The sequence below is a fragment of the Emydura macquarii genome, unplaced genomic scaffold (assembly GCF_026122565.2).
Source record: "Emydura macquarii macquarii isolate MOO-44397 ecotype Brisbane River unplaced genomic scaffold, CSIRO-AGI_Emac_v2 contig_691, whole genome shotgun sequence".
Taxonomy (NCBI): Eukaryota; Metazoa; Chordata; order Testudines; family Chelidae; genus Emydura; species Emydura macquarii.
Window position 1 is genome coordinate 1,160,359 of NW_027130828.1, and position 13,774 is coordinate 1,174,132.

Sequence of the window (13,774 nt, forward strand, 5' to 3'; positions counted from 1 at the left end):
AAGGCAATATGTCGTCACAACATCTTAATTAAATTGAAGGCCATGAAAAAGGACTATGTTGTAAAATACCGAACAGCGTTTGTCGATGGGTCTGGCTGGAATGCATGTCCTAATGCATGCCCATCTGAATGTGTATAATAACACTTGATCTGCGAGTTGGTGCTATGCTCTCAACAGCACACAAGACCCCTTGCAGATCCAGTAATAAATAATCCTGGCTGTAAAAATGGGCACTCCAGTCTTGGGGTGCAACCTGGCAGAGGAAAAAACTTCTATATGAACAAGAACAAAGTGATTACGGACAGAGATCCTGATCCTGCAACAGAGCTCTGTCCAGGGAACCCCTGAGCAGCATTACAGATTCTGAGCCATATTTTTCTACATACAGCAAATCTCGAAGATTAATTTATTTATTGCTCTAACTTGCAATCATGTCTTTTTTATTTTTCTTCTGCCACCCAGCATTTAATTGCTAAAACTGAAAATATCCAAAGATCTAGACTGACTAGAAACTTTCAGCTCCATTTTCGCCTTAATTACAGATTTGGAGTAATGTAATTATTACAGGCATAATGGTCAGATACAATGTAGCTATGCCAGTTTACACCATGGGATGACAGGACCTGGCTCTGTATGTTCAGATACAGATATGCACTGCATGTGTGGTTTTTATCCTCCTTGGTGTAACATATACAGATTCTGTGCCCTGCCCCCCCCCCCCTTTTTTTTTTTAAATCTAGACCAATTGCCTGAAATCATCAATATGGGTGATAGAAATAATCAATTTCATAATATGTATAATTAACTGCCCATCTGCTATTTAAATGAGGACTAAATTAAAATTGCAAGGGGAGGGAAGCAGATATTCAAAAATGATTAGTTATTTGGAACTGCCTTTGCTTTCCTATGATGGTGTCAGAACCGTACGGTAAGGATAACTGCCATTGGGTCGCCGTGTTAGTCTGTATACAGCAAAAACAACGAGAGTCCTATAGCGCCTTAAAGACGAACAAGTTTCTGCGGGCAGAAGCTTTCGTGGGCTGCAGCCCACTTCGTCAGAGGCAGGATTCTCGTTGCCATTGCAGGGAGAGCCAGGCAGAGCCTGCTCTGCTCCATCGGCGGCATTAGCTGCCTTCAATTCGGTCCTGTTGCCAATGGGAGCCTGCAGGAGTGAATAGTGTGCACTGTAAGCTGGCCTCTCGGGGGAGGCTGGAAAATGAAAGCACAGCCCAAGCGCTCAGCCCCACCCGCCCGGAGCGCTCTGGCACAGGCGGATTTGACTTTCCTGCAGCAGTTCCTAGCCTACTTTCCGGAGACGCTGCTAACGCCACCCGAACTGTAACTACCAAAGGCAACAAAGGCGGATTTGGTTTTTAACAGGGCCCCTTGTCTGTACAGCATCTCAGCCCTCGGCTTTCACCTCAGTAACTGGTCATTAAGAAAGATGCAGTAAGCGAGCTCTCAGAGGCACAAATGTCAAACTACTGGAAAGGAAAACAGGCACCGCAGCCTGGATCAGACCTAAAGCCACCGGGCCCAGTTTGCTCCTCCCACCCTGGCTAGTACTAGATGCTGCAAAGGAAGATGCAAGAATCCAGCAGTGGGGAGATCGGAGGTGATTGGCTCTCATGAAAGTGTCATGCTGAGCCCTAGTGGTTAGAGCCTGGCTTAACTGTGAAGCTGGAGGTCACAGCTCCCTTCCACTCTGCTAGCTATAGTTACAGACTCTGTGTAGGAATCTCACTGCAGCAGGCAAAGCCACACTTGGGAGATGCGTAGTAAATCCACAACCCTTTTTAAACCAGGCATTTTTAAATAACTGACTGCCTGGTAATGACAAATCATCAACACAATGAGTCACTCAGGGCTGCAAGAGAGTCAGGGAGGGAGAGAGAGACTGGGACAGAAAGGTAAAATCAATCTGGGATTATGCTAAAGGAAAACCATGACACTATGACAGAAACCATCCAAAGGCAATCTGATTTTCTTGTCTTTTAGTGCTGGCGGTTTTGCTCATTACAACTTTCTTGCAAGTGTTTTTTTGTAAACCTTTTATTTCCTGATAGTCATCCTCAACGAAGTTTTAGGTCTGGGAATACCACACGCCAGTGCCAGAACACTGCGCTGGGAGAACATGGAACATGGTAATTCAGAATTTCCCTGACTTCGTGGCCCAGGCAGAGGCCCTGTTCTTGCCCCTTTCACAGGGCATTTTTGAGCTTACACTTTAGTTAGCCAGAGAGGCACTAGATGCCCATCTGCTGCTGTCCCATTTACTGCTTAGCAAACTAGTATTTGGACCCGCTCAACATTCCATACTGCCACACTTCTGCCAGGATAAGAGTCTGGAAGGAACAATGCAGCCACCTGTAAACAGAATTGCCTTTAAACAACTGAAAAGAAAGAGGGAGTCTAGCTCTCGTGTGCAGGTTGGGAACGCGACAGAGTTAGTGACTGGTGAGGACTCAGACATGCAACGGAAGGCACTGGACCTTCTCACGCACCCAACAGCACTGGGATCGCAGTGAGACGCTGGCACACACAGCTACCAGAACGAGGGAAGAGCACAGAGCGCAGGGGCTGCATTTGCAGAACTCCAATAAGCAGCTGACGTTGAGCAGCTGGGGACACAGCATTTCCTTCCCACCAAACGCTGACCTGACTGAATAAAACATCCAGGGTCTGCAAGCTCCTCTCTGGCACTTTCAAGAGTAGTGTCCCAGCCTTGACTTTCATTTCATTTTGATTCCCACCCACCAGTTCCAGCCATTATCCTTTGAAGGACTCTGCTTCATTGCGGGAGAGCAAGACCCACAGTATATCACAATCCGTATCCTCTCTAAGCAAACCTAGACTCCAGCTGAGCAGTTAGGTGTGTACATTGGTACGTTTCCTGTTACCATAGCACTGCAGCAAGACACTAACACGGTACTGTAGAGAAAACCGACGGGCTGCAAGCAACATAGACGTAACAGGAAATTTTTGAACAGCTACCACTGTGTCTTGTGGTTAAACTTACCTTTATAATTTTAAAGCACATGGAGGGAATTGTCACAGACACCACCTAACCAAGGCTGCTGAAAAGGCAGCAATGGTCAGAGGCATACAAGAAGATTCCTGCCAATGCACAGGATATTTCATTTTACAAGACCTTTTCTATGGAAACGTTTCACAGCTGCAATAGCCATTACAACATATGTAAGCACTGCAACTTGTATTACAATCTGCCTGGAGGAGGATATGCAGCCAGAAAAAAAAAGTTCTATACTTGGACTGAAACTTGTGCCAGGGTTGAAGACTATTGCTTTACCTGGTTTTATAGGCTTGTTTTGCACTTTGCCTGCAAACATCTGGTGAAATATTCAGGGTCTGTGTAAAATAGGTCATCGTTCCAAGCTTGTTATGCTGCAGGAAGCAGCAATCCCCAGGAATTCCTACTACCAAGGGTCTCTGCAGCAGCTTTCAGGCAGAAATATTTCTTCTCTGTTTGTGTGTGCCTGTTGGGCTCATGAGGTTTCAGCAAGTGAGAACTCATGACCTTCCCTTCCTCCCTCTAGAACTGCCTCACGTGAACACAAGAACATGCTTTCCCTTACATATCCAAATCTATTAGGGCAGAAGAGTAACAAGAAAAACCAGTACTGACACAAATTATGCCTTTGTTCTATTCCATATATTCAGGAACCTGAAGCTGCAATTTTAGCGAGAGATGACTTACTTTTTAAGTAACTGGTTGATTGTGGTACATGAATTAATGCCGTGTTCCCATGTTAGAAGTGTCATTCACCATTAACAGAAAGATCCTGTAAATAGCATAGGTTTGCCACTTTTTCCTCCCTTATGTTGCACACGCACTACTTATTTTATCGTACACCCACTGAATTCCTGGTTGATTTTCCTGGGGTCCCAATCAGACCTGTAAATCCACCATAGTCAGGTGAGGTAGCCAATGTCCTAGCCAGATTTTGACACAAATGTTTTAAACCCAGCTATTTTCCTTCTTTTGTGAAAGTGACACGGCTAAGGGAACATGGAGGCTAATTAGGTTTTCACCAAGGCTACCACAACATTTTTAAAGGCCTGAAATTAGTCTGGAGAAAAGCACTTTGAAAAGATCTTTAAAAAGCTGATATTCTGATCCGTAACTGTTGTTACAGGATATGATTTTATGCATGTGTTTCCACACACACCCACACACACACGACTGTATGTAGATAGTTAACATGAATGCCATCTTGGCACATAATATGTAACGTTATTCATTAGTTTGTAGGACCACTAAATGTATTATTGCTGTGGACTGCAAATGGCTTCCAGACCACACTGCTCTTCGCTGCACAGTAACTGGCACTGAGAGATTTTACACTTACAACAACTCTCCCCACCTCCTAGCTGCAGCCATGCAATTCCAGACTGGGAGCTGAGAGTCAGGCTGGGTTGCCTAGGAATGTTGTGAAGGGCAAAAGTATAACTAGTTTCAAAACGAATTAGACACGTTCCTGGAGCATAGGTCCATTAATGGCTATTAGCCAAGATGGCCAAGGATGCAACCCCCTGCTCTGGGTGTCCCTAAACCTGACTGTCAGAAGCTTGGATTGGAAGACAGGGGATGGATCACTCCATAATTGCCCTGTTCTGTTTATTCCCTCTGAATCATCTAGCACTGGCCACTGTCAGAAGACAGGACACTGGGCTAGATGGACCATTGGTCTGAGCCACTATGGCTGCTCTTATGTTCTTTCTGGCTCAAACACCACTACAAAAATAAAAAGAATTGCAGACAAAATTCCTCCTGAAATGGGCTTGCAGAGGTATCAGCATGGGCCGATCGTAGGCTCAATACCAACATCGACTGCATGCAGGGTTTGATGTGCTGGCTGTTTATGTATATTTATGTTCATTTATACACATACATGCATGGTCTGCTTCCTGGTCACAGTATTTACACGTGTATTTTAATTGTTCTTTCAGTCGCATGTATACTACAGTGAGTAAGAGGGGAAAAAAACCAGGAAAAATATTAATGGCTTTTTCCCACATTGAAATGTGGAGACTTTTGACTAGCTCTAATACGGGTAGGCCTGCCCCAGATGCCCCTTTCTGAATAAAGAGTCAACGTGTGCCGATATGACAAATCTGATCGATACGTGGGATTCTGGGTGTCTCTCTCTTTGGATAGCCAAGGAATCTGGGGAAAACTGGGAAAGGCCCCAATGCTTCTGAAGAGAGTGAGCTGAAGGGCCACTCTGGGGTTTGGAGGGAAACAGAGCAAGCCAAGAAAAGCTGGAGAGGTTCTAAAAATAACAGTCTCCTGTGAAGAATGGAACGAAGATATGGAAAGAAGATATGGCTTTTATGACTTACCTGTGAGGATCAGGGCAAAGGGGAGAAGGAGAAAGATAAGCAGAGGTGTTAGAGTGACAAAAACTACCTAGAAATCCCACTCCTGGAACCCATACTTCCACCTGGCTCCAGTGAACAATGACGCTCATTGTTAGTCACCATTCTGCATGTACATCCTCTGCAACTATTTTGCATGCCCCATGGTTTTGATGCTTGAGTGACAGAAACCTTGGAAGTACGGTACATGGATCCCACAAGTCTTGCCTTTTTATGCAGCCAGGACTGCTCTATTTGGTTAGACCTTCTGATGAGGCTGATGAGGACAGAACAAGAGAGTCAATAATGCATGCACTAGCTTACCTGATATGGCATATAAATTTGAGTGCTGGTGCTCAAAGTCGAGTCGAGTGCTGTGATTTTTGCCTCGAAAGCTGGCGGGAAGCGTCAGAGATATGTGCCTAGTGAAGAGAGGGGGAAATGGAGATGGTGTTATTACAGAGCAGGAGAAGATGCTGCTATCCCCCCATTCCTTAAGCTGATGATAATTCCTGTGAGGTCAAGTGGTAAATAGCAACTGCAATGTTGCCTGCAAGAGGTAGAGTGGGCCTAAATCACAGGAAAATGACAGAACTGGGGACTCGGTTGTTATTACCTGATGGCTTTTCAGCAGCTTCTGTGAAATGTGTTGGCATCTCAGAGGAGGAGCCCACAGCTCCACAGTGGCTGCCTCCTGGGCAGCTGCAGCAGAGAGAGCCAGGTGTGACTGTGCTATGGGGACCCAGCCACACACTCACCCCCTAGAGCAGCGTGGCAGGGGGAGCTGTCAGTTTTTCATGAGCATCGCCTTTTCTTTACAGACGTGTCCCCGTGAGGCAGTACTAACAGCCTGCCCTAAGGCACTGAAGGAGTTAAACATGTCTCTCTCAAGCAGTCTCTATTGTAACAGTGGGTCTGGATTTATCGGTAAGGTAACGCACCGTTACCTGGCTGCATTCACAAATAAAATTCCTTTCAACCTGACAGCCCACTGCATCCTCCCTCAGCGACTCAGGATGGATTGCTCCAAACAGAACCCAAAGGTGCGATGTGGTTTTCTACAGCCCGACACTCAGAGCAGGATAGTATTTCCAACTCGCCTTTTCACAATGCGCTTGAGAGACTAACTAAATCCTGCCGCCAGAAAATGCTCTGCGCAGCACGTGGCTGCCGGCAGCGCAGGCCATGGATGGTAGGGGCAGCATCACACACACTCACACTCACACACACACGCTTATTTAAAAACTTCAGTTAAACCTTAGCAACAGGACACACTGTAAATAAAATGGGCCTGCAGAAATGCCGTCAAAGCTGTTTCAATAGCTTAGCTTTCATTAACTAGTAAAAGCAAACCCCACATGCTCTAGGCAATGGCACAGAGTGGGCTAGAGAATGCCGGCAAGCTTCCCAGAACCCCCATCTGCCACAGGCAAGGAGACCCCATTACCACGAGGTCCTGAAGCCAGAAAGGCAAAGTTCTCTCTTGTGGTCATTTGCAAGCAGTTGATTTTCAAAATCTGGAGTCGGGGTTTTTATTATTCACACCAGCTGTTTGGCAACAGGGAAAACACTTAAATCACCAACCTGACAGCACTGAACGGTGAGGGTAAGCTGCTAGAGTCCATGCTCCTAGCCGCTCATTGCACTCGCAGTTCAAGAAACCAGGCAGGGAATCATGGCCCCATGACATCTGCTTCATAATACTCAGCATCATCTCCATAATACTGGATCCTACTTAACATCAAGGCCTCCTCTATCAGTGGCAAATTGACCAGATCCCCAATTTACTATGCTTCAGCTGGAACACGAGAAGGTCAGTTTCACAATTTCTCCTGCCAGCTGATACATTTAAGTGAAACACAAGAGAAAATTTTTCTTTGTCCCCTAAATCAGTCTTCGTACTTGATCCAATGAATGTGGCCCCTAAACTGAACTAGAGACTGCTCCATACAAAAGCCCTTCCGCTAGAGAATACACTTCATTAGGAGAGGAGATTTGCTAGTTATAGATTTATATGTTTTGATGGGAGAGTCAAGCTTTGTGTATTTTCTACTGCTGATTCCAGGTCTGTGTGAATCTTTATTAAATGTTACCATTAATCTTCTGCACCCAGTTGCCACATGTAATGAAGACGCTTCTCTTTTCACAGCAAAGACTTAGTCTAGCATGAAGGGAAAAGGCAGCAGCTGTCCATTTCATACATTTAAAAGCTACATAAACAAGGGAAGATACTTCACGTTGCCCATTTGCCCGAAAAACAAGGTAGTGCTTTTCCCATCACAAATGCCATATTTAGGGGAAAAAAGCATCATGTACTCTCCAGCAGAGAATGCCTGGCCTATTTTCCAGGCCAAGAATTTATTTATTTATTAAATATTTGTTGGAAAACAGCTACCTTTAAAAACAGGACACATTCCTACAAAACAGAGAAACAGCTTTAAAAACAATGATGCTGGTAGTGAACTGCAGGGATAGCATTGCTTTGAATTAGTGTGTACTTCCAAACCTATTTCAAATTAAACATTAAAACAAATAATAAAAAGTCCCTGTGAAAACATTTTCAAATTTAGCCAATAGTAGTCTATTGAAAACTCCGTCCATGTGGGGCTTTTTTGCCAGCCCCAGCACAGTTACACCACTTTTATGCGTTACGCACTTTTCATTCCATTTTTAATGAAATCAGCCAGGAATTTACTGATTAGCCATCCAGACAACTCACAGTGAGAGATGCCTGAATGTCTATTGCATGTGTTGGGGTCTGTTCTCTTCTTCCTCATGCATAAACAGTAACCCCAATGGGAGATGCAGATTCACAGGGAGAAAACAAGACAGACCTCCAAAGGACACATCTCTGAGCAAGTTATTTTAAAGGTTTACAGTAGCCTGATTAAATCAGGAGTACAGAGCGCATGGACTCCACCAGAGATTAACAACTTCTGTTGAAAGAGATGCTGCGTCTTCTCCATGGGGAGAATACTCTTCAGCAAACTACCTCAAAAGAAGACGGAGCCAGCCCACACTCTAGAAGCAGGACATACATATCTTAACAATCAACAGAGCTAAAAATGATGGGTCTATCAGAGCAATTCATAGTATACATTGTGTAAGCAAAATTATGGAGTTCTTGGGACTATGACCTTCCACATACCAAAGAGCCTTCAAATAAGAATTTCATTCAATTCTTGGGCTGGGACATACCCAATGAACAAAGTATCCAACTATTACCACATATTGCTGGCAATTCACATAAAGCACCACATAAGTGCCATATGTTACAATGGCATATACATTCCACCAACGTAATTAAAATCCATTGCTCCCACTCAAACAGACTCAGCCCACGTACACTTGAGCGTGGCAGTAGAGAAGCGCAGATCCAGATCTCATCTCTTTTCTCAGAATCAACTATCTTCAATTTATTCTTAATCTTAAATACACTGAAGTTAAAATCTGAACCTAGAACACTCAGCCAGACCTCTGATGAATAAATTATGAATATTAAAACTGAACTTGCTTTTTTTCCACGTCCATGTGCTAGCGATGGTGGCTAAAATGTTAGTGGATTATCAATTTAATACTAAAGGATCAGGACAGAAGAGAACATTTCTAGTGCAAGATCAGAACTTCAAATTCTAATTTTTAAAAAAATGTGATGTTGGGGCGGCAAAAGGGAAACAGTCTAATTTATTTTAAATTAACACAAACATTTGGCCAAGATCAATATGACTCATACCTACTAACTTGATTGCATAATGAATTTTCCTTATGGGTTGTGAAAGCCAAATCATTTTGCATTGTAGAAGGAAAAAAATAGGCTGTAATTGTAAAAAGCAAGAAAATCCCAATTACAAACTCCCCAAGTTCCTAAACACATATCGTGAAAGCATGTGTAGCTCTGTAGCATATGGCAAATCAATTACTAGTTTAAATTTTAAAACAAAAACATGGCAAATGTGTTGCAGAAATAATCAAGAACAACGGTTTGGTTCAGATTACAGTGGCCACTAGAGTTTTGAATACAATTAATCATCATTCCAGGCAATGGGAAGCCATATTGACACTTCTTCCTCATTTGAATATTTAATTAGGGTGAAGTTCTTCATCAAATTATCACAGAACTGGGAGGAAAGCCTAGAAGATTTAAACAATTATGACTTTAACCCATTACCAGCTGCTCACCTGTGAGCTCAAGAACTTGCATCCCGGTCCTGTGAAGGAAGAGTATACAGAGAGCATAATGGGAATGATTTATAATCCCTGTATTAAAGATACATCAGGAAAGCTATGCAGACACTTAACGTGCTGCCGTTCTATGCAGAGATGCCAGACTGAAGGAAGTTTCTGATGCTCTATGCATCTTGAACTCCATTAATGTTCATCTGTAGGGCTAGGATTTTTATTTAGGTGTCAAGAGATTCTTTTATGCAGAGCCTGGCTAAGGATATGGGCTCCTTTGTGCTGCACAACTGGGATTGTGTTGCTTTGATTGTTAAATGCCCTTAGGCAGAAGGAATAGGGAGCCCAGTCTTGACGGATGCCCAACCCATGGTAGGTAGAGGCCAGCAGGAGATAAATGGACAAGAACTGCCTAGCACGCTGGGGGCAATCAAAGGAGTTTCTTGCAGCAGTTGCTACCAGTGATGAATCAGATAGACCCCATCCTGGCTTCACATTCCCTTGGTGCCTGGACTGCAGATGTCCTGGGCAGGCGTTGAGGGTGGGTGGGATATGCAGTCATTTCTCTACTCATCTCCTCTAGCATTTGCCCCTTTCTGGCAGTCAGCTTGGGCCAGCTACGTGTCCAGCAGCTGCTGATCTCTTGCAGGCGGGATCTGCTCCGAGAGAGGCCAGGGATGTTACGTGAGGTATGCTCAGCAAACACTGGTGGCATCTGAGTCTGTAGCTCTCAGACCCCTCCCCAGGGTTTCATGCATATTTTAAGAATGGAAGGCGCCAGGCTGACCCCCTGGAAAGGTCACAGGTGCTAAGTCAAGGGCGAGGTAGTGAGGCCAGGTTGGAGCTGCCTCACCCATTCTTGCTAAATCTTGTACACTGCACACGGGAGCAACTTGTGATCTACTGTGTCAAAGGCAGATAGCGGCTCGAGGAGAAGAGGCGCTACCCTCTGTGCTCAGTCCATGGCTTCTGAGAGTGCTACGAGAGACGCAAAGTAAAGGGGCTGCTCAAGTGTGGCACTGCTGCATTCTCTATCCCTCTGCCATGCACTTCCATGGCTCGGTGACTACATATCTCAGCATCTCACCATCTTTTCATGGGTTCATCCTCACAGCGCCTCAGGGAGGTTCGAAGGGGCTGTTACACCCAGACAGGAGGTAATACCGTGGGGAAACTGAGGCACAGAGACACACTGGCCCAGCTCCTAACTTCCTTTGACTTGCCCAGGGTCACACAGGAAGCCTGTGGCGGACCATGGAACTGAATCCTGGTCTCCCGAGCCTTAGGGGAGCCCTTGATCCTTCCATCCTTCCTCTCAGTAATTTTCCCTTGAAAAGGGAGGTGAAGATGACGCAATTCACCAGGCTGCTCATCTCCCAAGCACTGGCTGCATGTGTCAGGGAGGCAGACAGGCTGTCTTCGCGGAAGGTGCGCTAATGCTGGAGGTCAGCAGTGGTCCTCGCAGTTCTGCACTAGCTGGAGAACACAGCCACAGGCTTGTCAATGGAGTCAGTGCTGGGATTCACACTCGGGGCAAGAATGCGGATAAACTCGCCCCCAAATGCTCAGCTCTACGACTGTTACGGGGTGCCGAGCGCTGCTCTAGTGCACTGGGGGGGAGGAGAGGGGGTGCTGCGCTGCCAGTGCCGCGCTGCCAGTGCCGTGCTCAGCATCAGCTGCTGCTGTGTAGCAAGTTCTAGGCTGAAGCACCGAAGTACATCTGCTCTTGGCTCACAGGATACGTCTACACTGCAGCTGGGAGATGCGACCCCCCGGACGGGCAGATGGACTCGCGCTAGTGCGCTAAACACAGCAGCAAAGATGTGAGGCAGCGGCTCGGGCTAGCTGCCCAGGCTTGGACCTAGGGGGTAGGTGGGCTTGGAGCTGGTGGCTAACCCATGGCGCTAACCTTGGCACAGCGCCAGACTGACGTGTTTAGCATGCTAGCGCAGGCGCAGCTAGCGAGAGTCTGGGAGCCCCATGCCCAGCTGCAGTGCAGACACCCCCTGGGGCTCAGCAGGCTGCAAATCACACTTAGCCAGCAGAACCCGTGCCCGAGGATGTCTGGATTGCAGAACCCTGCACCGCCTCCCCGTCTCTCTCCTCCCTCCGTGGGGAGGGAGATTGCGCAGGCTTTCAAAGCTGCTCTTTACAGCAGGGTCTCAGGGCTCCTCGCTCACACAAGCCAGGGCCAAGCTCGCAGCGCACGGCGTGCAGCCAGGGCTGCAGTGCCTGTGTACTGCACACGGCCTGCCTCTTTGCAGACGCCAGCTCCACTCTGGAACGCGGAATCTTTCCTCTGTATGTGACATTAATCCATATCAGAAAATCTCTTTTAATGAGGAGTGATATAGTTACAAACTCTCTAGAGCCACAATTAGAGCAAACTAATTGAACTTGTGTTTTGACACACTTTCCAAATTCACGGGTACTGCATGACATATTCACAACAGTGTTGCCGCAAAGCCATGGCGACAGCAAAATCATTAGGCTAATAACGCTTATTTGCATTCTTATCATGCCAGCAGCATGCCATTAAACACTGTTCCAACCACTGCTCGTTCACTCTGAAAGTTTCCACTGAAAGATATTAACAGTAATTATTAGTACTTTAGTGGAATCTCTTATATTAAGGAACACCAACTCACATTAACATACACTAATGCCAATTATTTTTCTTCAGCATCTCCACACACACATGAACACACCCAAAAAGGTTCCCCCCTCAGCATTGAAGTGACGAGATGGACTTTGGAGAGTGATGGATGTCTCCTCCATCAAGACTGGAAATCAGGTTTTCAAAACAATTCTTTTGAACGCTGGCACATAAACCAGATTGATTTAACATGGGCATTGAGATGCACATATTCTGGAAACTGTTTGCTCAAACCATTCAATATTAACCATTCCAGAACAATCCATGGTGGTATCAAACACAACAATGAATTCAGGGTGAGCTTGTTTTAGCCACTCTCTATTTCAGCTACTCTTTTACTCATTAAACTTGTGGAATGAGTCAACAAACGACAGCAACAAAATGGCAAATGAAGCCTCGAGCCTGTCAAGAGACAGGTGTGTGTTATGCACACAGTAGGGCCAATTTTCGGATGCTTATTTCAGAGGGACTCACCCAAACAGGCCCAGGGAACCCCAAGAGTTCCAAACAACAGTTATTAACGACTGTCTGCATGAAGGTGAGGAATTGCTTCTGAAGTTAGGGAGCAAATACTTATAAAAAGGAACAAAGGCTTGTGAGGGGAAATGCCAGATACCAAAGGAAGCTTCAGAATTTACTCCAAAATATCCACAGTGGACACCCGAATAAACAAGGACGACTCTTTAGCTTCCAGTCAGATCAGATGCAACATGAAATAGAAGTCAGTGAAGATCCAGAACACTGACTTATGCCATTCAGTAAACCGAACCCCTAGTGTGCAACACTGACTAGGAACAATACGATTCTTTGGTGTGCCATGTGCATTGCCATCATTGATTTGATATGAACAGAAGAACTGTGATGCAAAATGTGTAGAGCCACACAGAAATACTGCTGAATAGAATCACATCATCTTCCACGCTCAATAACTGTTAACAAACGATCTCACCCCGTTCACAGTGCAGGATGTTGTCATTGCAAAACACTAAGCTACAAAAGATAAAATCCACCCACGAGATACTAGTTTCAAGCTCAGCCTATGGACTGGGGCATCCTTAAAAATAAGTGTCAATGCCTCATTGCTAAAAGTCAAAGGGTTTCTTAGCAAGCGCTCGCTTTATCAGAATCCACGTCTCACGTTATAGCTTACAGAAAACGCAAAAGCAGATTTCCACAGTGTCCAAAATCACATCAACAATATTTATTCACAGCCCTTAACTTTTATTGCACTTGAACATAGCAATGCTGCAACACCTACCTCATAGGCAAAGGAGCTGCAGTGAAAAACAAAAAATGTAAGGCTGAGAATTACCTTGGGAAGGGCCTTCATTCCAGACAATCTATTCTAATCATATAAACCCAGATATTTAAATACTTTCTAAAACCTCACTGACCCTATGCATAAAACAAGCAACATATGGGCCTGGTAAGTATTTCATCTCGTTCCAAACTGCCAAAATAGCTTATTTCTCAAAACCCAATGAGAGTTGGGGGTGCCAGACTCAGATTTATAGCAGCCCCTATGCAGGAGAGAATGAAGAAGGGAGTGAGTGATTCTTTCCA

The 13,774-nt window shown here is 45.3% G+C and overlaps 1 protein-coding gene across 6 annotated transcripts in view; it reads right to left on the reverse strand.

Annotated features, from left to right (window-relative positions):
• The window catches only part of MVB12B (multivesicular body subunit 12B), a 100,859-nt gene that overhangs the window by 46,111 nt on the left and 40,974 nt on the right, over nucleotides 1–13,774 (reverse strand). For 5 of the 6 annotated variants that reach the window (XM_067541670.1, XM_067541667.1, XM_067541666.1 and 2 more), the window contains exon 7: nucleotides 5,704–5,801. In XM_067541670.1, coding sequence (XP_067397771.1) covers nucleotides 5,704–5,801 — 98 coding nt within the window. Of the gene's footprint in view, nucleotides 1–1,434; nucleotides 2,368–5,703; nucleotides 5,802–13,774 lie in introns of those variants that run through there. The other variant, XM_067541668.1, reaches the window with a different exon arrangement.